This window comes from Sparus aurata, chromosome 20 (genome assembly GCF_900880675.1).
Source record: "Sparus aurata chromosome 20, fSpaAur1.1, whole genome shotgun sequence".
In the NCBI taxonomy this organism is placed as follows: domain Eukaryota; kingdom Metazoa; phylum Chordata; class Actinopteri; order Spariformes; family Sparidae; genus Sparus; species Sparus aurata.
The window spans coordinates 5,808,952-5,832,008 of record NC_044206.1 but is presented as its reverse complement, the minus strand read 5'-3'; the positions used below and the strand labels follow the sequence as shown (position 1 = coordinate 5,832,008).

Genomic DNA, 23,057 nt, shown 5'->3' with positions numbered 1-23,057 from the left:
CTGTCAAACTAAGCCATAACTTTAACAGTCTTTGGTACACTCCAATCCCTAAATAACTGAGTCTGTTAACGCTCCATGTGTTGTCTCACTGCAACTGTCAAGAAATAGATCTCAATAAATATTGCTGGCGCAACGTTACCACCAGCTCTCTGAGAGGCACAAACCGAGGCTACAGTGTGCTAATACTTAACGTTACAAGTTCCGGCATTTCCATCTTGGAAAGGCAGCTCCCATGTTTATTAATGTTTATTGGTGTTGCTTGTCCCCATCTCGCTTAGCATCTCAGAGTTTTTGTTTCTTTAACATTGAATCACACTTCTGTGATTTTTCTTGTACAAAATAAGTATGTTCCGCCAGCCTTTATCAGATTGTGGTTTCAAACTTCTCACAATACAACTTGTTTGGCAGGAAACAGCAACCACTCGATCTTCTTCTTCTTTGTATTCCAATCGGTGCATTTCCAGCGGCCCACTAAAATTTAAAACGCGAAAAAGGTTTGTCTGTTTTGGGCTTCTGTAGAAACATGGTGGAGCAACATGGTGACCTCCCTGGATGGCGACCCACTACCTATGTAGATATGAATAACTCATTCTTAGGTAGTGAAAACACAACAACACTTATTTAATAGTGATCACTGGTTGTCAGGACATAGCCAGATGACGACTGCTGTACAGTAGGTTTACTTCTTCAGGACGAGTCCAGGCTCGGACAATGAGCTGAGGCCACATAGGAAACACACAACATGTGTTCTCCAGATTCACAATCAGTGACAGGCTGCAGAGGGGGGATGTATGGGGCCAAAACGTCTTCAAGAATTCAAATACTTAAAATTATTCCAATCAGCTTAATGGATGACATTGTATTAAATTCTTGGCTGAATTCAACAAACAGCAGTCTGATGTCATCGTTGTTCATTTTTAAGATGAGGAGAGGGCAGTGGATTTGGCAGCCACTCTGGATCTGTTAGTTTTGTAAGAATACTGGGTATTGGCTTGCAGGGATGTTGTTTCCAATGTGCTGGAGAACCAGTTTCTCAAATCCCTTCATCAGGATGGGGTTGAGTGCCACAGGGCGGTAGACTTTCAGATTAGAAACAGCATGCTTTTGAGGTACAGAGGTGATGATGGCTGTCTTTGAGGCAGCTGAAAACAGTCTCCTGTGAGAGTGAGATGTTAAAATGGCAGTAATTGCATCAGCTTTTTTACATTCACTCTCAGGACCAGATGGAAGGCCTGAAACATGAACCAACTTGGGTCACAAACATCCAAAGCGAAAAAAAAAACTTGGGAGAGAGTCATCTTCTTCAATAAATCTTGACTGCTTTAATTTAATTTAGTAACCTAAACAGTTTTTCCTTTTATTCTTTGGTAACTGTTGCTAGATTTCCTTGTTTGATTTGGAAGAAATAGCCATTCATTTCCATTACTACTTTATTTAGCAGCTTGTTGTGCAGTTTTTTGTAAGTGTGCAGTACAATGTGATGTCTGCAACCATTAAAAAAAAAATTGGGACTGGGGTTATAACAGACTGGGAGAGTTCAATAATGCTCCAAAAACACCTGTTTGGAACATTCCACAGGTAAACAGGTTCATTTGTGACAGGTGATAAGTACCATGTAGGGATGTAACGATATGAAAATTTCACACCGCGGTAATAGTGACCAGAATTATCTGAACAGTTGCGGGTGATGGTCGTAAAGTGAAAGTAAGTAAATTGGAGGTGTTGCCGCCCCTGCAACAACTTTCTTCTTGCAGCTCCTGCAGATAGGGCTGCCATCCTCAACCAGCTGTCCCTGAGCATTCTTATAACAACCAGAATACGCCCAGACTGCAGATTTGGTTCTCTTTGAAGGCGGAAAAATGCCGTGAGGACCGCTAGTATCACGTCCTCCCTCCGCCATGTCTTATTCACTACATAACAAGCGCACGTTGCACGTTGCGCATGCGCCGCGAGTTTTCCACACCGTGGTTACCGACCGCGGCGGTTACCATGGTAATTAAAACTTAAACGGTAGCCTTCACCGTCGGGAATTTTACCGTGGTTTACCGTGACACCGGTAACCGTTACATCCCTAGTACCATGATTTGGTATAAAAGGGGCATCCTAAAAAGGCTCAGTCATTCAAAAGCAAAGATGCAATGAGGTTCACCATTTTGTGAATAACTGCATGGACCATGCTGGAACAATGCAAGAAATGTAGGTAATATCAACATATAACATCAACAATCTATAATATCAAGAAACGAACACGAGAATTGTGAGAAATATCTGCACGTAACCAAATAAACATTGAATGCCAGTGTCCTTGGGCTGACACATAGTGGAAAATGTGCTGTAGCATGTAGTTGACAGCTCAGATTGTTTTTAATGAGAACCTCCGAGACTGTTACCAGCACAGAGCTCAAAAGCCAGCATCTGTGATGTTATGGGGGTGTGGTCCAACCCATGGGTTAGGTAACGTATGTAAACTGAATCCGACTCTTATCCCGAGTTAGTTGACTTTACTAGAAAATTGCGGAAAACTGTTGCATCAAACCATTTAAGTTTTAACACAGGGTGCTGTACAAACTCAGAAACACAATGACATGTAATAAGTATACAGTAAGCTTGTAAATTCAATTATTTTATTACAGTATCTTAATAACTTATAACATTCCCACTGTTCATTACTCTGCTATTTCCATCTCACGACCCTTTGTTATGAATTGGCACAAGACCAGTTCAACCAATTCTTTAACTGGGCCAGACCAGTACTGGCCAGTAAACAGTACCGGAACTTCTACATTTTACTCTTTCACTTCTGTACCAGCAGTTCTCTGTAACTACCAGTTGCCAGAGTTGCCTGCTTCCTTTTGTTGCCCATGTTAACCATAACTTGTATTATAAGAAGTGACTACTTTTTGTTTTTTCTTTTCTATCTGTATTTGTCTTACCTGTTTGAAAGTGTCATGGAATCGTATTTGTACGACAACATTGATTTTTTTTTTCTTTTATCAAACTAGGAAAAACTTGCTTTCTCTCCTCAATCACCTCTGGTTTGTTCTGAAATAAATCCTCAGTTGAGAGAGTAAGATGTAACATACTCCGCCTCATCAGTTTGCCGTTACTTACTAACTAGTCCCTTCAGCCAAAGATGGCTACATTAAAGAATACAGTGAGCAGCAGTAACTGTTTATGCTGCCTCCTATAGTTTTAGAGCTGCCTTGACCTTACCTACAAATGACACCTTTTAAATGTTTTTTTTGCATCTGAAAATCAATTTCCTCTTCTTTTCTTGCAGCTGTCCGTTGGTCATCATGAACCTGACCTCCAGCTCGGATTTAATTCACTTCCTCAGCAACAGTTCTCCTGGTGATGATACCACTATCATAGCCAAGCCTGCCATCTTAGGTACTGTCTACAGAACTTTGTATCATTGTAACAACTAAGTAATGAAAGAATTGTGAAGTTGTGCGAAAATTTTGAATTATCTTTGTAAAAGTATTTAATAAAAGGATATGTCGCGGGGAGCAAAGAGGAAAAAATAGGTTATACCAGATAATTTGCTGTATCAAACAAATATTTGATACAAGTAGCTTATAACGTGACTGTGCCACTCTTTTATTGTTAGATTTTATGAATGCTTTTATGTTGTGTTATTGCTTCTTGATGCTTTGGCAATATTGCTGTTGTGACAATAAAACAAATTTGAATTGAACACTTAAAATTACGATCAATTATTTACAATAAATCAGGAAGCCATGGTAAAAATAAAAGCAAATATGGTAAGAATAGATAAATGACACAGGGACAAGCATTGTCAACTCTCCAAATCTCTGATAGAAATGTATATAGTCTTTTAGAAGGGTTACCTAAACTGTCATGATTAGTTGATTAAAAGATAGATTAAGTGTAAGGGGCTTTACAGCAACATCCTTGGGGGGATGTTGGGAGTTTTAGGAAATTATTGTATTGGTATGGTATTATGGTGTTGGTAAGTATTGTTGTGGTCTAGACCTGCTTTTTATCAAAACTATCATGAGGTTACTTCTATTGTGATTTCGCACTGCATAATAATATATATATAAAATATAATTTGTCTTGACTTAACTTGATGTAGTGCCCTCAATTGCTGCATTAAAAAAATACTTGGTTCTCCACATCTTCAGGTGGCTCGTACCAGGAGTTGGCCATATTATCTGACAGCGCTGGTGGATGGAAGCAGCTTAATACAAGTCATGGCTCAAGGCATGGAGGAAACTTCACTGATTCGTCAGCTAACAGGACATTAATGCTGCCAGCAGAGGACTTTGACCCATTAGGAGGACATACTATCTGGCAGGTATGGCATATGCCATAATGGGGGAGTTTTAGAGATGTAGAAATGTTTGTAATTGATAGATCATATAGCTAACTGCTACAGTTTTGCCAACTTAATTTGCAGATATTAGACATGTACGCTGCAGGTTGAAATCCCTCCTGTACAGAGCTGGCAGGGTAGTTTTATAGCTTAACTGTGTAAATTCCATGGCTTCAGTAGCGACTAAACAAACATTCAGCTACACTCTTCACATGGCTGCTCCAAAGCTCCGGGGAATTTATGGCTCATTTGAACCAGTTGCTTATTTTTGGTGTTCCAAAATCATTTTGCATCTATGGAAAGCTCAGAGGCTTTTTGTCTAAGACTCGTCTAAATTAATTAATGACTTAATTATTTTTAAGTACTTCCCTAAGAGGTTGAATTCCTTCTATCCATCCATCCACCCACTAAAATAAACTCAAGAGAAGCTGACTGTAGACTTGCAACTGACTGATTAAGAGATGAGTATCACCTGCATCTGTTTGAGTGTGAATTCACTATTTATATAAATAATAAATGGAAAATAATCCAGAAAGGACTGTTTTAGGCCACCTATAGTTGCTTTAACGGCACTTAATTTCAAACTACTTGAATTCTTCTTGACATGTTCTTGTAAAATCATTAAATGTTATATTCATCTAAACCTAAAAAGGTTAGTTTTTAAATATAAAAGTGCAGCATGATGTTACTTATTGTCCAGGGCACTGATATATCATTCAGTGCAAGTTAAGCATGATGTAAAGGGGCAATTTGTACAATATGGCCAGAATTTTAGTTTATGACATTATTATCAGAATATGAGAAACAAAAGTTAAAGTTAAAAAGTTGACATTATGTCAAAAATGTCTTTATACTGTGTCACAGAGATGTCTTCTTAAGTATACTTACCAGCTGCTAAACAGCTAGCCAAGTCTTGTAATACCACTTTGAATCCCAAGAGGTGATAGTCTGATAGTCCCCCATAATTTTGGTTTAGAGATCCTGATCAGAGCCGCTGTAAATCACTTCCATACTGTATCTGTTGTGACTCTCCCTGCGATCTGAGGTCTCAGTTCAGGCAAACTCTAGCATGACTAGCTCCACAGCTAACTCAGCCACAAGCTAATTAGCTAATGGTAGATAGCTACAGCCGATGATAGCTAGAGCAGCAGTTATTGGTCACTTTGGTGATTTGCCACTGCATTTATCTTTGGAGCTACCTTCAAAATATTGCCATATTTGACCTATTATGCCTTTAAATCATGGCTTCTGAAGTTGTGGTGCTTGCCCTCTGAAATGCCCACAGCTATTCCAAGACTTTAAAATGTTTTTGAAATGTGTGTCAGCCCAACAGTGGATATTTTAAGAAATAAATACAAATGCCTGTAGATGCTAGCATTCAATAGCGACTTTAGCAAGTGTTAAGAAATTGTCTTATTGCCTTTAATGGTCTGCTACCCGTTTTATGCATTATAGTGTTCCAGTATTGAACTAAAAACAACACCATTTTTACTCAGCTTAGTAGTGATGATTTGAGAGATACCCAACACAAGTTTCAGAATGCAAACAGTAAACTAGGATTACTTTTTGAGGTTTTGAGTCATTATAAAAATTATATGAGTATATTCCATATTGTAATGGACTTAACCACTGTCTATGGTTTTCTCTTCTTACCCTTTCATCTTCAGGTCATCATAATCGTCTTCCTCACTGGATCACTTTCTCTTGTCACTGTTGTTGGCAACATCCTTGTGTTGGTGTCGTTCAAGATCAATAAGGCACTGAAGACAGTGAACAACTACTACCTGCTGAGCCTTGCATTTGCTGACCTAACCATCGGCACACTGTCAATGAACCTGTATACCACCTACATCATCATGGACCAGTGGGCTCTGGGGCCAGTGGTCTGTGACTTGTGGCTTGCAATAGACTACGTTGCCAGTAATGCCTCAGTCATGAACCTGCTTGTCATCAGCTTTGACAGGTAGACAAACATGATGTATATATATTTCTTTGTTGATAAACCTGACTTAAAAGAATCTCTTTGAAGCCACTGCCATATATTGTTGGCATAACCTTCATGAAAAACCTATACGATAGAATAAACAGATCAACTGCGGATGCTGATATTTACTATAGGGCTAAGAGGAGGGCTATTTTATTATGAATGTGCAGTGTTCTAACATTGAATGGCTCAGAGTATCCAAATCACAAAGGCCGTACACACACACATCCGCCACAACATTGAAACCTCTGACAGGTTAGTAATTAATAACATTAATTATCTTATTACAAAGCAATATTCTGCTGGGGAAACCTAAATGATTGAACATCTGTTGGACATGCCAGAAGAAGTCCGATCCATGGAAGCCCCACCTTGCAACCCACAGAACTCCACTGCTAACACTCTGGTGCCAGACATCACAGAACATCCCCAGAGGTACTTTGTCCATGCCTTGACGGGGGCAGTACCACTGGGGAGTGCTGTTCTCATGAGAAGTTGTACTTTGTCTGCAACAGTGTTGGGGAAGCTTATCAAGTCTCATCATGACCCAGCGTTTCTACCTGTCAGTGGTTTTAATGTTGTTGCTTATATTTGTCTATTTCCCTGTGGTATCATGATGGTATAATGCCATGTCCATTGGAAACAGGGCACATTTAATGTTCATTGTGTAGAATCTTCATTAAATATGAATGTTCATGGCAAGAAAACAATGCAGTTGTCATTCTGTACATTACAGTTTTCGTCTCTCTTTCTGTTCCTCGTAGGTATTTCTCTGTGACCAGACCTTTGACCTACCGGGCCAAGCGTACAACCAAGCGGGCCATGACCATGATTGGATTAGCCTGGTCCATATCTTTCATTCTCTGGGCTCCAGCTATCTTGTTTTGGCAGTACATTGTAGGTGAGCGGACAGTCCAGCCTAAAGAGTGCTACATCCAGTTCTTGACCGAGCCCATCATTACGTTCTGCACTGCTATTGCTGCATTCTACTTGCCAGTAACTATTATGGCATTCCTGTTTTGGAAGATGTATCAGGAGACAGAGAAGCGTGCTAAAGATATACAAGGTCTAAAGGGATCTGGGTCAGGCAACAAATCAAATCAAGCACAGAATCAAGCCAGTGGTAGTGCAAGAGCTGGTGGAGAAGATGCCAATAACAGCCAGAAAGAGTCGTCAGCAATGGTACGCCAAATGAGTTCTCAAAGCTGCAGCAGCTCTGAACTGAACCAACTGGCTTCAGAGACAGAAAACAAAGACAATGCCAATATACCAGGAGGACTAGCAAGCAATAGAAGATGTGGAGTGTGTTGCTTCCACTTTTCATCAATGTTGCCAGGTCGCCATGCATCCAAGAGGTCTGTGAACACCACAACAACTACAGTCGACGAGGCAGAACAGAGCAGCTGTGACAGCTTTAACAACAATGAAGTTGATGCCTGTGGGGACAAGTCAGGTTCAGAAGAGGAAGCAGATGGTGCGAGCCCATCAAGGCCTCCAACAGGTTGGCCATAACTGTACTAAGTGGTATTGTTTGCATGATCTAACGTATAAAAAATAATCTATCTATCTATCTATCTATCTATCTATCTATCTATCTATCTTTCTATCTATCATTTCTATCTAGATTGTAAGAAGTCTGGGGTGAAGAAAAATAAGGGGAAACAACCATCATCATCTAACAGAAGTCCAAAAGGATCGCAATCAGCCGACCAATCACCTGCATCCATCACCATGAAAGATGCAGCAATGGCCAAACGCTTTGCCTCTAAGGCCAAGACAGAGATCAGCAAACGTAAAAATGAAAAAAAGGCAAATGAAAAGAAAGCAGCTCGGACCCTAAGTGCTATCCTCTTTGCCTTCATTACGACGTGGTTACCGTACAACATTATGGTGTTGGTCAACACTTTCTGTCAGGACTGTATCCCAGAAACATTATGGGCATTAGGCTACTGGTTGTGTTATGTTAACAGCACAGTCAACCCCATGTGCTATGCCCTGTGTAACAAGACCTTCCGGACAACTTTCAGGGACATTTTAATGTGCCAGTGGAATCAAAAGAAGAACAAGCCTCAATTTCAACAGCGGAAGGCTGTGGCTTTCAAGAAAAAAGACCCAATGTAGAGTGACAAATGATTGGATGGATCTGTATTTAAAGATACATTTCCTGATTTGTATTCAGAGTTGGAATGCAGCATACACACCTAAAATTTCAGGGAAATGATCCTGAATTGAATTTGCAAAACAAAACAAGTTCTGGCCTTACAGGAAGTTTTGCCAAGCTAGCAGAGGTGCTCAAGCCTGGTCTGTTACGCTGAATCCAAATATCCACCCTCTACATGTGCAGACTGTCTACTACTAGTCTGCAAGGCTAATTTAAGCCACTGATAGACAGGCCTGACCAAAGTACATCTCAAATACCTTCCGTCCCTCTCCACCCCCCCCCACATCACTAATAGGCAAACCACCATCCTGAGTGTTCACAAAACCTGCCTAAGTCATCATCTGATTGGTTGGCTTTGTTGGTTGCATTCTCTATGCTTGATTTGAACTCACAAAGTAGCTCTGATAAAGTCTGCTTTTGGTGGCTTTTAAACTGTAGTTTTTCAGATAAACACACCAATCCCTTCAGCCTCTCTCCTGGGCTTCTGCTACTCTTTTTGGGGTCAGTCATCCGCCTGGGCCATTCTTTGCTGCAAGGGTGTGTCTGCGGTGGGGTTCCCTGCTGCTGTTCCATTGCATGGCCTGTCTGTACTCTATGAGCCCAGGAAACACTGCAACTGCAAAAGCCATAGTGATGATGTGTTTACTGGTGCAACTATGGCTCAACTCTGCCACTGGCTGTTTGTCTTTTCAAATCAACCACAACAAAAACACAAACTCCGCTGTCCTCCTGTGCCACATCCCCCGCTTGACAACCAGAAAGTGGGAGGGCTGTAAGTGGGCCATAATTCATTTACTGTTTAATCACAACACAAACAAGACAAGAATTCGCAATCTAGGGGGCTAATTCCCTGTTCATCAAAGCACTCTTCAAAGCACAGAGCATTTTTGTGCAAACATAAATCTGAACTATAATGAATTGTGGGTAATTTCAGCAATGAAGACTGCACCTCAAGCGGATTCTCTGTTAAGGGCAAAAGCCCGCTTGAGGCCCTTTGTAGACTGAACAACTGGGGGGTTTGGACAGACTTCAGCATGAGCTCATTTGAAATGCACTATGATTGAATTTGGCATCAAATTTTACCAATACAAAAATATGGTTTGCGTACTAATAATTTGAATTGAGGGGTGTAACAAATTAGCACAGCCTCGAGGAGCAATGAGCCTGGAGTCAAAGTTAGACTTTTTATATACAAATAAAAACAGTGAATTATTTTCGCCTAAAATAATAGAACTACATAATTATTCTGTGGTGTAGTTAAGAAAATTAACTTGAAGGATGTAAGAGCCTTGTGGGATTGTTTGTCTTAATCAAAGCAACCCCGTTCTTGTTTGTTTTTCAATACTAATATTACCAGAAGAATTTGGAGCTCAGTTTATATATGCCATTGAGCCTGTTTTATGTGAGAGATTTGAAGTAGGGTATTTAAATATCTGTGTTCAGTGAAAATAAATATGATAAAAATGACCTATAAAAATACAGTTCAAAGTGTATAAAGAGTTCCCAGTAAAGAATAATCACAGCTTCTGGCTTCTGATAATGGCAGTAGTTACTGAACTACTAGGCATAACTTTTTGTTTCATACAAATAGATTAAATGCTTATGAAAGATTTGATGGCCTGTTTTCACTCTATTTAATTAATAAGTTGATTGATAACCCAAATGTTATAACATATAGTCGGTATCCAATTTATGGGGTAAGCCTATGTAACATATTAAACATTGTATTAGAGAGGTGTCCTTTTTATCTTTATGGTAATTTTGGAGGTCATAGTTTGTGCTTCTCTTGGATTGTTTTGTGTTCTTTTGAGTGTTTCTAATATTTATCCAACCCTCACCACAGATAGGGTGCATTAGATTTGTTTTAAGAATTTTAGCCAGGTCTAACAAATAAACTGTCATGCAGTAACCTGTCGCAACCAATGTGTTGTCACTAGATTAAGGTTCTGGTCTGGTGCTGTAGTTTGGACACTCACTGAAAAAGAATAAACACAATTAGAAATAGACTCGATCATTTTCAAGTATAGAAACATCCAATGAGGACAATACGGATGTATGTCGATACCTTGGTTGAGACAGGAGATCAGTAATGAATGATTATTATTCAATAATGTAGTATTTGACTAAAGCTGCTCACAGCAATGTATTTGAAAAAACACAACACTGTGTGGCACTGACTCTTATCCCATTTGTTTGTCAGTACATCCGTGTAAATACTATAGGATAATAATGTGAATGCTTGGTGCACAGTTGGAATAAAGCCACAGCTATGCCATGCATATTATGGCCCATGTTCAGTACAGTGTTGTTGATTATTTACAAAACATACCATGACAATTCTCTCTTCTGTCAGTTATAACACGAGGAAGACTTGCTTACTTAAAGAGGCAATGATTGAGTTATGGACAGTACTTGAAGTTTAAAACACTGTTGTAGAATGTGAGGAAACAACAGTAGTGATGTTATGGGAAAGACGTCTTTTTTGTTGTGTTGCAGAGATCAAATCAAATCAATTTTACTTAAGCCCAAACTAGCAATCACCTTGCCTCAATGGGCTTTACAATATGTACAGTAAACGACCTCCTCTGTCCTTAGACCCTCGATTCAAGTGAGGAAAAACTTGCCATGTTAATGGAAAAAAAATCTCTTTCAACTGGGTAAAAAAAAAATGATGGAGGAACCTCAGGAAGAGCCACAGAGGAGAGTGTGTGGCTCCAGGAGACGACTGAGCAGGACAAGGCATCGCCAAGTGGTGCCCGAGCCACACGACCTCCTGTCCACCCTAGTGACCTGGAAGAGGGCAGGCCACACAAGATAATTAGTAATAGACAGAGAAATCAAATTTACAGAAATAAAGATATAAGGAGATAGTGAAACAGAGATGAGCAATGATCCAGCAGAGCCCAGAGTGTGATGATCCGGATCCAACAATGTGTGAGGCAGCAGGAGCCAGAAGAGGTAGATGGTCCCAAGTGCCTGTGGTCCATCAGAAGGGGGCCTGAATGAAAGAGAGGAGGAGGAGGAAGAGGAGGAGGAGGAGGAAGAGGAAGAAGCTATAGAGAGTGTAAAGAGCGACACAGCTTGCAGCTTGTGGGAACAGAAAACAAAAACAAAAGTTAGAGAAATGCTTGACTGCTTTAAAAACTGTATGCCTTTCTTTTGTTTCCACATACCAGTGAACAAACTGTGCTCTCCCTCTGACTATCCAGTAATTGACTATTTTGAAAAGGCGGCCCTTAATGTATACATCCCATCCATCCTTCGTATAGTACAGTAGTTTGTTAAAGTTTTTATATTCAACGATCCATCTGCAGTTTAAATCGCCACAAGTGAAATAAAAGTCCTCTCATCTTTGTTGAGGTTTCCTGTTCTGAGAATAAAGCCCCTAGCGGTGTCTTACACTCTCACTGTGCCTTGTTTTGCCAGATGACATCCAACAGTACAGGACATCCTCTCTGATCCACCTCTGCTGTTTTTCCACTGACATAAATATGAGAATATTTCTGAGAGTTACGTACTGCTGTGAGATAATATATACATGGTTTAAAAAAAAAAGTGTGAATACTTTGCATGTGTGTGTCTACGAATGTTAAAGGTTCCCTGTGGAGTTCTAGACCTCTAATAGCGCTATAGAGCTGTTTTGCGATGAATGTGTCCCTGTTTTATTTATCTCATTCATGTGCATGATGACATGCATTTGAAACACTGTTGGTGCCGCTATGTCCAACCGACCATTATGCAGCAATTCACCAACAAAGATAACAAAGAAGAGGACTGCTAGCAAGTAAACATGGATGTTAACAATAATGTTGTATGAGGACGAACATGTGGCTGACAAACACAATTTAAGATACACACAATGTGTTTTTGTAAGCAACACGGAATTCAGACATAACTTTTGTTTGTTTACAAGAAAACTCCACAGGGTGCCTTTAGTTAATGTGTACAACTCAACTCTGTACAAAATATATATTTTTTTGCATTGATGTTCACATGTAAATATGAGTTGAAGAGCAATAAAAAATTAAATGTATATGCTTTAACATGTTTACCCATGACTGCTGGGAATTCTTTTAAAAAGGTTCTGACATGTTGTGTGACGCTGCTGCAACTCTCTGTGATAATGCTGCAATATCGCCACCAAGTGGCTTGAAGATCAAACTGCCAAATTCAGTTGTCAAACTGATTATTTAATGGCTGCAGATTTTGTCATAAATACCACACTGCAGATTTATGATGTAGAGGAAAGAAGCTGTAAAGGCAAAACAATGAAGTACAATTGTATCTTCTGTCTTTGGGAGAGGTTCTACCAGCAACGGACTAACAAGAAAAGGCTGGATGAGCTGATGTTCTTGGCAGAGGCAGCTACAAAATGAGTCCATGTTGCAAAAAAACAAAAAATAGTTTATGATCCACGGTCCTCCAGCTCTGTCTTCACACTTCCGTCTTTACACTTTCAGGCAACATAAATGATCCACAGTCTTATGTTGGGCAGTCTTGATCTTTAGGTCATATATCATTCTTCTTAGCTGTCACATTTAACACAGGTATTTAAACATACCTAAACTGTTCACATAAATAAGTGGTGCTTAAATTGATAAATGACTTAAATTGTGTTGTTTTAGGACTGTGGTTACAGTTACACAGTATTATACTCTATGACTAATTGCTGCATTGTTGTATCGAGAAAGTGACATTTCTCCTTAAAAGAAGTAATATTTTAGAAAAGGAAGAGGTGTGTTGGATCCATACAATCTTCTCTGAGTCCTCAGACTCAGTGTGTTTATTTTCTGAGAATGTTTAACATGGACTCAAATAAACTAGTAAAACAGATTTTCAACTGTCCACAACTATATTTTTGAACTAAAATGACATTTTTTATTGAGTATTATACAGTAATATCAACAGAATGTCATGTATGTTTGTATATATATGTATATATATCCATTTTGGTAACTTTGTTATTGAAAGTATTTTCATGATGAAAGGAGTTTCTATCTGAAATCTACATTTCCCTGACAACAGAGTGTGACAACAGAGCAAACTCCCTCTGCCAAGGAAAAAAAAGTCTAGGAACTGTTTATAATCACGCAAAGGAACAGTTCACCTAAAAATGGAAATGGAAATGAACTATTCCCCCCTATGTAGATTGAAAATGTCTGTAGCTGACAAAACATTTCTGGAGCTTGACAGCAAAAAAGTGTTCGACAATTATCCTAAACAACTGAAGTAGATGGGGATAGGGAACAAAAATAAAAAACACCACATGTCTCCATACAGCTTGTTCAGCGTAATCCAGAAGTTGAAGAAAAAATGTCCACTGTAGCAGCTAAGCTAAAAGCATTAGCTCTCACCAAGTCTGACTTGGCTGCATGAGCTCGACCACGTGTCCCAGGTCGAAATTATATTTTCTAATCAGTTTGGGACGTCAGGGCTTCCAGAGGCTTGGATTACGCCAGATGAGCTGTATGGAGACATCTTATGTTTTTTTTTGTTTTTTCAGTTGTCTTTTATGTTTATCCAGCTATTTCAGTTGTTAAGGAGAATGCTGCAACACTGTTTTGCTGTGATGCTTCAGAAATGTTTTGGGGACCACGAAACTTCAACTTCCATCGTGGCACTGGGGTGAGATAATGACAGCATTTTCATTTTCGGGGGAACTTTTCCTTTAAACAAATGTCTCAGCTGTAGTCTTCGTGAATGATGCGTATTTTTGTCCGTTAAAGCAGTTTTATGCTTTAGTGAAGCAGTATCCTGCAGTGACAGAGCGCTGCATAGGAGGTCTGGTTACTGGAGCCTCGCCCACAATTAGCACTCTGGGTAAGAGGCTCTACAGGAGGGTGTAGATTTCAATCCCCTATTCCAGTCCCTGCATCTTTATTCCTCTCAGGACTTCTTACCCTTTTTTCCGGCAGGCTTGGCTTAGTATCCTCATCCCGGTCGCTCTCCATCCCTCCCAATCTGCCTCCCTGTCCACTGTGCATGTAGTGCCTGCGTCACTCCTTTCAGCAGATGGAGAAGAGGAGGAGGATGAGGGGGAGGGGGAGGGTAAGACAGAGAGAGAAAGGGGAGGAGGAAAAGGGGAGCTGTATCCCTCTCTTACATTAGCGTCAACATCACTGCCGTGCCAGCCTTCGTCACCGGAAAACGACGAGGAAGATCAGCGCACAACAGAGCTGGGGGAAAAAACACTATCAGCAGCAGCAGCAGCAGCAGCAGCAGTAGCTGCTCCTCCTCCTCCACCACAAGACGTGCATCCACAGATTAGACTAAAAGGACTCTGCCTTTCCTGGGTATCTAAAAGCTCCCCAAGGCAGGAGGAGCTCTCCCAGGCATGACCTGAGGAGGAGAGGCAGGAAGCCATTGGACACTCGCCGTCAACATGGGCAACCAGGAGGCTAAGCAAAAGAAAGCTGCGTTAGCATCGGGTAATGGAAGCTACCCTTCACTGGATGAAGGATGGAGAGAGGGAGGAGGGGATACGACAAAAAAGGGAGGAAAGAAACATGGTAAGCATGGAGGTAAAGGAGCAGGCAGCAGTGGAGGAGGAGGAGGGGGGATGCATTGCACAGGACCAGGAAAGAAGAAAAACAAATCTGAGTCCAAGTCCTCTGTTTTCTCCATCCGGAAAAGAAAGGGCAATCTGAAAGGGAAAGGAGACGCATGCTCTTCAGTGACAGGCTCAAAGGAGGACGTTTTAGCATCTCAACATGATGAACTGGACAGCACAAAAACACCCGAAATGTCTGCAGATGAGCTCGGACAGTCGGACACCGAGGGTGCTTTCCCTGAGAAGAAAAAGAAACTGGAGCAAGGGAAAAAGGATGCAAATGTAGGAGAACAGAGGCAGGAGGTGCAGCGGAAAGCCTCGACAACAGCAACATCACCCACTGAGGATGGAGGGCAGAAGGGAGGGAGCTCGGGGTCTGATACAGATATCTACAGCTTCCACTCAGCAGCTGACCACGAGGATTTGCTAGCAGACATCCAGCTCGCTATAAGGCTCCAGCACCAACAGCATGGGGGGGTTAACTCGATTGCGGAAGCACAGAAAGGGCAAGATTTGAGCTGGGGAGGAGGAGAGGTCAAAGGGAAGCAGAGTAATGGGGTAGTTAAATTAACTCCTCCTGAGGTGATTGACCTGACCCCGGAGGAATTAGAGCTGGGCTCTGATGCTCTGTCGTTCCTGGAGACGGGGACCCTGTCTGGCTCTGTCAAGCACTTGGACCAGCCGGAAACACTACATATCCCCCTCCACACAGAGGTGCACGAGAGTAGGGAGAAGGAGAAGGAAGAGGAGGTTGTGAAGCATCCGGAGCTCAATGTGATGGGGCAGGGGGAACGGGTGAGAGAAGTCCCTCTTTGTGTTGCCACAGGCACAAAAGACCAGCATGCTTGGCTGCAGCAGCCCCCTCACACAGACATCACCATGGCTACTGCGAGGGGGGCAGCAGTCAGCCCGGTCACCATGACAACCAGTCGTAACAGCTTCCCTGTTCTCACATACGACAGCAATGGGAAAATCTCAGGGGAGGAGGAGGAAGCAGGGGGTGAAACCCGGCAGGAGGATGAGAGGGAGCCTGGGCCGGATGCAGATCTCAGTCCTCCACCTGCAGACAGCCAAAACAAAAGTCCTGAACCCACTGAAGGGCTGAGCTCAGGGACCGTGTTTGAAGAAGGTGAGGGTCACTTGGGCTCGGGTACCAGTGCAGAGTCCCTAGAGGACTGCCTGAGTGCTGGATCTGAATCCAACCACTCTGCTGCTGCCAGCACTAGTGCCTCCCCCTCCAGTCAACAGTGCAGCAGGAGCAGCGTGTGCTTCACCACACTGCCTCCCCAGGATAGCCCCACGTCGGCCAAACGACTCCTCAGGTCCACCCACTCTTCCAACTCCTCTAGCCCCGTTGTGAAACCCTACCCTCCCATCTTCCCCTCCTATATCAAGACCACCACCAGACAGCTCAGCTCCCCAGGACAGTCCCCAGCCCTGTCCCCCTCCCACAGCCCCCTGTCCCCGCGCAGAGCCCACCATCACCTCCACAGGTATCTGTGGTGTTACAGCATGTTTATTATGATGTTGAAACGTACGTTTGCTTTTCTTAACCTTTCAAATGATGGTATGATAGCACAGATGATACTGTGTGCTCTTAACATAAACTCAGATTTAGTTTTTACTCTCATCAGACAATATTAATCAGGGTTGTAGGTAAACTGGATTTAGTTTGTGAGATCATTAAACAACAATTAAAGTTTAGGCTACTTCGGTTTGGATCATATTTCAGTTTTTTGGGGCATCATTCCAGGTGCTAAACACTTACAGGGTTAATTGTGGGGGTCTGGGAATGTCGTGCTAGAAACAGGTCAGACTGTCTGACTCAGATAAGGAGAGAAGCATGAGGAGTGTGATGACCAGACATGTTGTGAACAACCCTCCAGGTTAGTCAAAAAAAACAAGAATTTTGTCCAAAGCGATTTACAGTCATTCACAGACTGATGACCGTGGCTGCCATGCAAGGTGGCAACCAGCACATCAGGAGCAGTTTGGGGTTCAGTATCTTACCCAAGGACACATCGACAAGCAGACCAGGGGAATCAAACCAGCAACCTTTAAATAACAAAACACTGGCTCTACCCCTGAGCCACAGCCGCCCTATAGATAAATGCTGTAGCTATGTCACCTTGTTCCCAGATCTCAGCAATTAGCTTTGCTAGTGTATCTCTTTCTAACTGACAGAAATAATACTCAAAGCTATGAAAATTAAAAACTTACTGTAATAAACCAACCAAACAGAACTGACCATCAACAAAGTCCCGATATGGCTTGTCAAGCAAGGCTAACTTCACACTAAATGTGCAGTTAACAAAAACTGTGGCCAAATAGACAAAAGTAGCAAAAGTTTTGTTCAGCATTTGTCTATTTGGCTAAATAAGCTAATTACTATTGCTGGCATGTTTTTTGGAAATCAGCAAGAATAAGCTACATTTTTAAAGTCTCCAACAAAATAGTCCAGCATCCTCCCTCCAGACCCCCTTCGAAAGCCACTCCTCCAAAACACATAGCATGCTAGCTGTATACTATGACCCCTGTAGCTCTCGCTGGCCTATGCTACATTCAACAACCTAACTTAGCTTTTTTCCCTTAATAAATACATAAATAACAACTCTGCTGATTGTAAAAAAAAAAAAATGTGATTAAAAAAAGCAAAGTAGCCTTCCAAAACATACCTCAGTCCAAAAGGCTACCCAGGATAGCAGTTACTGCGTATTGCTGTGGGTATGTGCTTTGTGCTAACTGTGTTAGCCGTGGATTAACAGTCTCATGGGGTGTGTACTCTGAGCACACTGCAAACGTTCTCATTGCTTACTATTTCCAACCACCTAATGTCTCACTCATGTAAGAAAACTGCTAACATTATCATATTGAATGTAAACAAAGAACGTGGCTTTTGTTAGTACTCGCTGCTGTTAAGCCGGCATGTTAATATTGGGAAATTTTAGCTGCACTTTCTCTGACACTCTTGTGTGACTAGCTAGCTTAAGAGCAGAGTGGACTATGGTAGACAGGTGCATATACACAAGCAGGTAGGCTGTTGAATAATTACATTCAATTCGATCTAGGTGAAATGATTGATGGGCTTATTAGTGGCCTGCAACAGCAATGGGAGGATTTGTCTACAAATATAACAAACATTGCTTGTAAAATAACTCACCCAACCCCAGCTTTAATCAGTTATAGCTAGCTAGCTGACAAATGTTAGCTGTGTGACTTTGTTTAAAAATCAGAACCTTTTCAAGGAGTATTAAATATGTTTTAGATGACTACATAAGCATAATAGTATTTTGACTTAGCACTGAGTAATGACCCAAAGCAAGACTCAGGCTGATGTTAAGAGGTCCCCGGCAAAATGTCCTGAAGAAGTCTTGGAATTAACCAAGCAGCAGAGCTCTCAGTTCACTTTCACTTTCACTTGAGAACATACTTTTAGGATGAGGATCAATCAGTTGGATGTGGCAATTGCGTCTCTGGTAAAACTCATCAAAATCAATGAATTGTCTTGTCTGATAAAGCAGCAAGTCCACTGGTTCAGTGTTGGACTGACTTTCACGTAGTGGATGTTCCAATCCTCAGTATGGGCTTTTGTATTGTCATCTGTAACCCCTCAAAATAACATATGTAAACAAACACAATGTTTAATCCATTCGTTATCTTTTTTTAAATTTTTTTTTGAAAGATGATAAAAAAAAGGATCATCCGAAACATCCAAATTCTTTAGATACAGAGTAGCCTGTTGGATATTTTTGCAGCAGGATTCACTCTCTAATAAGGTTATGATGGAAACACTGTGACTGTGGCTCCCCTGCATCACAATGTTAATGTTCCAACGGCAAAATATGTTTTTTTAATATATACTATTTTAATCCCAAATTGGGAAACTCTTTTTTCCACTCGCATAACACACAGGTGCACACACACGCAGTGTAGAGGAGATGATTGAAGGGGCTGCCACACATGCCATGGAGCCCAACGAGCAGTGTCGGCAATGCCCAGGATGTGAAACAGCATTCTCCAACTGCCGGTCCATATTATTCTTTTTTTGGTCCGGTTGGGATTTGAACCGGCGACCTTTAAGTCCCAAAGCCAAGTCCCTACGGACTGAGCTATTGCCGCCCAATACAAATTAATACAAATAAAATATTGTTTGTTTAATAATGTTAAAGGAAAAAAGTTCAAAAGTTTGAAAATTATTGTCATTATCTATTCACCTCCATGAATAGTCCACAAAAGATGTCTGGACAGCAAACCAGCTTTGCAGCATTCTTCCATACAACTGAAGTAGCTATTTCAAGTCTGTGGAACACCCAAGATCTCAAATTGCTTTACAAAAGATGTTATTTTCACCCTCAACACACTTTTAAGCTTATGCACCTGCTTCAGACGGGGTGTACACTTATGCTTTTAGTTTAAAAGCTACAGTGAACAATTTGCAATTTGGGATGTTGGGGCTCTAGAGGCTGGGATTACCCAACACAATCTGTATGGAGCCTATTTTTTTTTTGGCGGGGGGGGGGGGTTGTTTTTAACATTTTAAAACATCTAAAATTCCCCAGACAGGTTTTTAAGTTCATTTTCATAAATGTCTAAATGAAAAACAATCCAGATACCAAAACTAAAGTCTGAAAAACACGCCAGCATCCTTTGATAACGAGTCTGTGTTAAATTTCAAGATTGATACTGAATAGGCAACAAAATGCAATAACACTGGTGTGGTCCTTCAAAACGTTGTCACTTATAATGTACCCTATATATTTAATTGTATGAGTGATCTGCTTTCAAAGTAAAGCTAACCTAAAATGCAAATGTTGACAGGACGATGGCTGATGGTCACCAAGTTCGTAGGCAGCGCTCTCGAAGCCTTGCGGGGACTCTGAGTCGCTCAGCTGACTGGACTGAGGAGCTTGAGAGGAGGCTGAGGAGCAGAGAGGAGGACGGAGGAAGCCACGGAGGTTCGGGAGAATATCTGTTGGGCTACAGAGGAGGAGGCAGCCAACCCATCTGTGCTACCAGAAGATCCTCCTGTGGACAGGTTTCTACCTGCGGCTTCCAGGACATCTTCACAGGTCGGTACAGAATGGATCAGTTTCAATCCAGTCAATGATTATTGTTTCCTGGGGAAACAATAAGAAAGAAAGAGGATTCACTAGTGTGCATTAATGGCTCTGAGGACATGAAAAATAGATTGTATGCTTTTTAAAATGTATGTAATCTGATTCTAAATCTTGAGGTGAGCAGCTAGAGGTCAGCATACATAGGATGACACTGGTCATCCAAAGCACTAGTGGCTTCTGGCAGGGTGTATACAAAGGAAAGCTGAGAGAAGGAGTTTTCTATACTGCAAGTCAGTGAAAACATTTAAATAGATCCACAAAAAGATCGATGCATGGCATCTGTGATTCTGTCTATGTTAAAAACATTTAGTTAGTTCTCTAAAAATAGATGTCAAGCTTTCGCATGCTGGTGCCATTTGTGTTCAGGAGTTGGCAATCAATACATGCATAAAGATATTTTCAGCTCAGCCTTTTTCCATTGACCTTTGTCTACTCATGTGCTCTTGTTTAAGTTAACAGCAGGCAAGGTAAGGCAAATGTGTTTATATTACACATTTCATACCCAAAGGCAACTCAGATTACACAGGAGAATGCACAGGAGAAAATTAATGAAAGTAAACTGAAAGGCCTTATTGATAACATTTTTATGTAGACAGATCTTTTTTTTTTCAAACATACATCTTCAGAGCTTGTAGAAAGGTGCAGAATAAAAGTACCTCTAGTTAACTTGAAGGGCAGACGTTTTGAACAACAGTGGCGTTGTAACACAAATGCAATTGTAAGGGGAAGTGTGTTCATACAGGTATTTAAGAACTAACATGTTCAGTGATTTATAGACAAGTAATAGAATTGCAGTGATATGAAACCAGGAGTTATAGCTGAGCGTTTTGGTCCTTGATACAACCCTGGTATCTGACACATACCCCAGAATAGTCCATTGCAGTAGTTCCACTTTTTGGACGTTTTAAGATCATGTCTCTTATCCTTATGACTCTTATGACTTCAGAGTTCCTCATTTCATGATCCAAATGTTATTTAATGGACTTTCCTAAGGGGTCCATTGGTTTGCAGTTGTCTGGTGACACAGCTATAGTTGTGTGTCATATTTGCAGTCATGTGACAAGACACCTTAAAATTCTGGATAATTTCAGCTGATGACAGAATGTGAAGGTAAATAACAGAGGCACAAGAATCAACCCTTGCATAATCCAAAACATTGTTGGGAGAAGCTGCGACATAAAGCTACCAAATCATATGTTCTCCTTAAGAATCTGGATGTACAGAAATGACAAGCTTGGTCAGCTTAATACACATTTGCCATTTTTCCATCACATCTGCTGGCCTGGCTTTACTCGGTTTGACTCGGCACATCAGCCCAGCGCTGCGGGGATTTCAATTTCCATTACAGCAGGGCTACCTGGTTGAAGGTTTGTCTTTAACTAATGACGTATTTGTCTTGTGTACTGGTCAGAAGCGCAGCTGTAAACACTCTTACTTCCCGTAGTCACCAACAAAGCTCCGTTAAGTCACTAGCAAGCAATCTTCTGTGTCTCTGGAGGGAGCTGTGTGAAGACTGATCTGTACTATGCTTGATGTTCGGAGCTTGAGGCTACATTCGCCGACCAAACTGTTGGCGACAAGTTGCATTGTGGGTAATGTAAGCAATAGGTTTTGACCATGATTCTATTATTTATACTGAAATATAGCCTTAAATCAGCCTTGCTTCCCATTTATGCCCAGTGGCCACTAGTGGTATTGCAGTGTGAGATTCCCATGTGTCCCAAAAAGCTTTTTCCTCATAGACTGCCAGAGAAGTGTGTAGAAATCCTGACAGAACACCTTTAACAAGGTCAATTATGACTCTGTTATGAGTGTTTGATGCATGGGGATGTTATACTTGTAAAACCTATCAAGCTGAGATCACAACATCATCACCATATAAAGTCTATGGGCAGAGTGAGAACTCATAGGCAGGGCTTGCGGGAGAAGGTTTTGTTGACAAGTAAATTTAATTGGATTGAACAGCTGCCACCTTTTGGTTGGGTTTCTACTTCTGTTATAAATCTGTGGTTTAGACAGGGAAGAATAATGTGTGGGGAAATATATGATATCTCTTGTTCTGCTGCTATGAACATTGGATTTGGAAAACAAAACCCTCCTCCAATAACGCAAAAGTAATACAACAGCATTAATACAACTCGATTCATTCTACCTGACATTTGGCAGCTTTTAGTGTATGTAATGTTCCAAATGAGGACCACAGTACATGACTGTAGAAAGAAGTAGTAGGCTGCATGTAGGTACGTGGATTAATAAAGGGAAACATTTAAAAGAAACACCTTGTGATCACCAGGGCCTGTCAGACATCAATATCCTAAATATTACTGCCAGCACTAATTGATTATGAAAGAAAGTTTTTTTTTTTTTTATTTCAAAACTAACTTCACGTTTTGCAGCATTCAAAACAGGGAAAACAAACTGTAAGGATATGAGGAACTTACCTCTGCCTGTGGGGATTTAAGTAAAATAAATTGCTTTGTTATTCTCACCTGTTGATCAGGTCGAACTCTGCTGGAGAAGCTGTTCCTGCAGCAGCAGCAGGAGGAGCCGGAGGAAGCTGAAAGGCTGTGCTCCAGAATCTTGGCCATGGGCCTCCTGCTGCCGTTCACTGACTGCTTCAGAGAGCAGCTAGGAGGCAGCACCACCCACATCACCCCCACAGCATCCACCAAGTTTCATGTATGTAATCAAACTCCCACGCATTTTAAACCAACTTTGTTTTCAGGTTATATACATTGCAAGTTGTTTTTATGTATGTGTGTATATGGAAAGAGCACTGTGGCATGAAAAAGAAAAGAAATTGACTTTACAAATCATCAAAAAGTAGTTGAAACATGTATAAAAACATTATACACAATATAAATCAAAGGCTTTAGTACAATATATTTATATATATATTTATATAT

At 41.1% G+C, this 23,057-nt stretch overlaps 2 protein-coding genes across 5 annotated transcripts in view; both read left to right on the top strand.

Moving 5' to 3' along the window:
* The first annotated feature begins 2,016 nt into the window (after window positions 1-2,016).
* Window positions 2,017-10,216, top strand: LOC115570809 (muscarinic acetylcholine receptor M1-like). Of its 3 annotated transcripts, none has more exons than XM_030399568.1 (6): window positions 2,017-2,196; window positions 3,281-3,390; window positions 4,149-4,321; window positions 6,007-6,302; window positions 7,088-7,797; window positions 7,948-10,216. In XM_030399568.1, the coding sequence occupies exons 1-6, from the start codon at window positions 2,168-2,170 to the stop codon at window positions 8,442-8,444; spliced, it is 1,815 nt and encodes a 604-aa protein (XP_030255428.1). In that variant the 5' UTR covers window positions 2,017-2,167; the 3' UTR covers window positions 8,445-10,216. The 3 variants fall into 3 exon arrangements, with proteins under 3 accessions (XP_030255428.1, XP_030255426.1, XP_030255427.1); XM_030399566.1 differs by having other exon boundaries at window positions 7,088-7,824; XM_030399567.1 differs by having other exon boundaries at window positions 2,017-2,200; window positions 7,088-7,824.
* Window positions 10,217-14,242: 4,026 nt separating this feature from the next.
* LOC115571264 (formin-2-like) overlaps window positions 14,243-23,057 on the top strand; it is a 28,300-nt gene continuing 19,485 nt past the window's right edge. The window contains exons 1-3 of one of the 2 annotated variants that reach the window (XM_030400548.1): window positions 14,243-16,527; window positions 19,853-20,103; window positions 22,652-22,830. In XM_030400548.1, coding sequence (XP_030256408.1) covers window positions 14,867-16,527; window positions 19,853-20,103; window positions 22,652-22,830 — 2,091 coding nt within the window. In that variant the 5' untranslated portion in view covers window positions 14,243-14,866. The remainder of the gene's footprint in view (window positions 16,528-19,852; window positions 20,104-22,651; window positions 22,831-23,057) is intronic. The other variant, XM_030400547.1, reaches the window with a different exon arrangement.

Coding starts and splice junctions, on each gene's coding strand:
- LOC115570809 (XM_030399566.1), top strand. CDS start 2,168: ATGGACCATGCTGGAACAATGCAAGAAAT. Junction 3,391..4,148: donor AGCCAAGCCTGCCATCTTAG/GTACTGTCTACA, acceptor CCACATCTTCAG/GTGGCTCGTACCAGGAGTTG. Junction 6,303..7,087: donor CTTGTCATCAGCTTTGACAG/GTAGACAAACAT, acceptor TGTTCCTCGTAG/GTATTTCTCTGTGACCAGAC.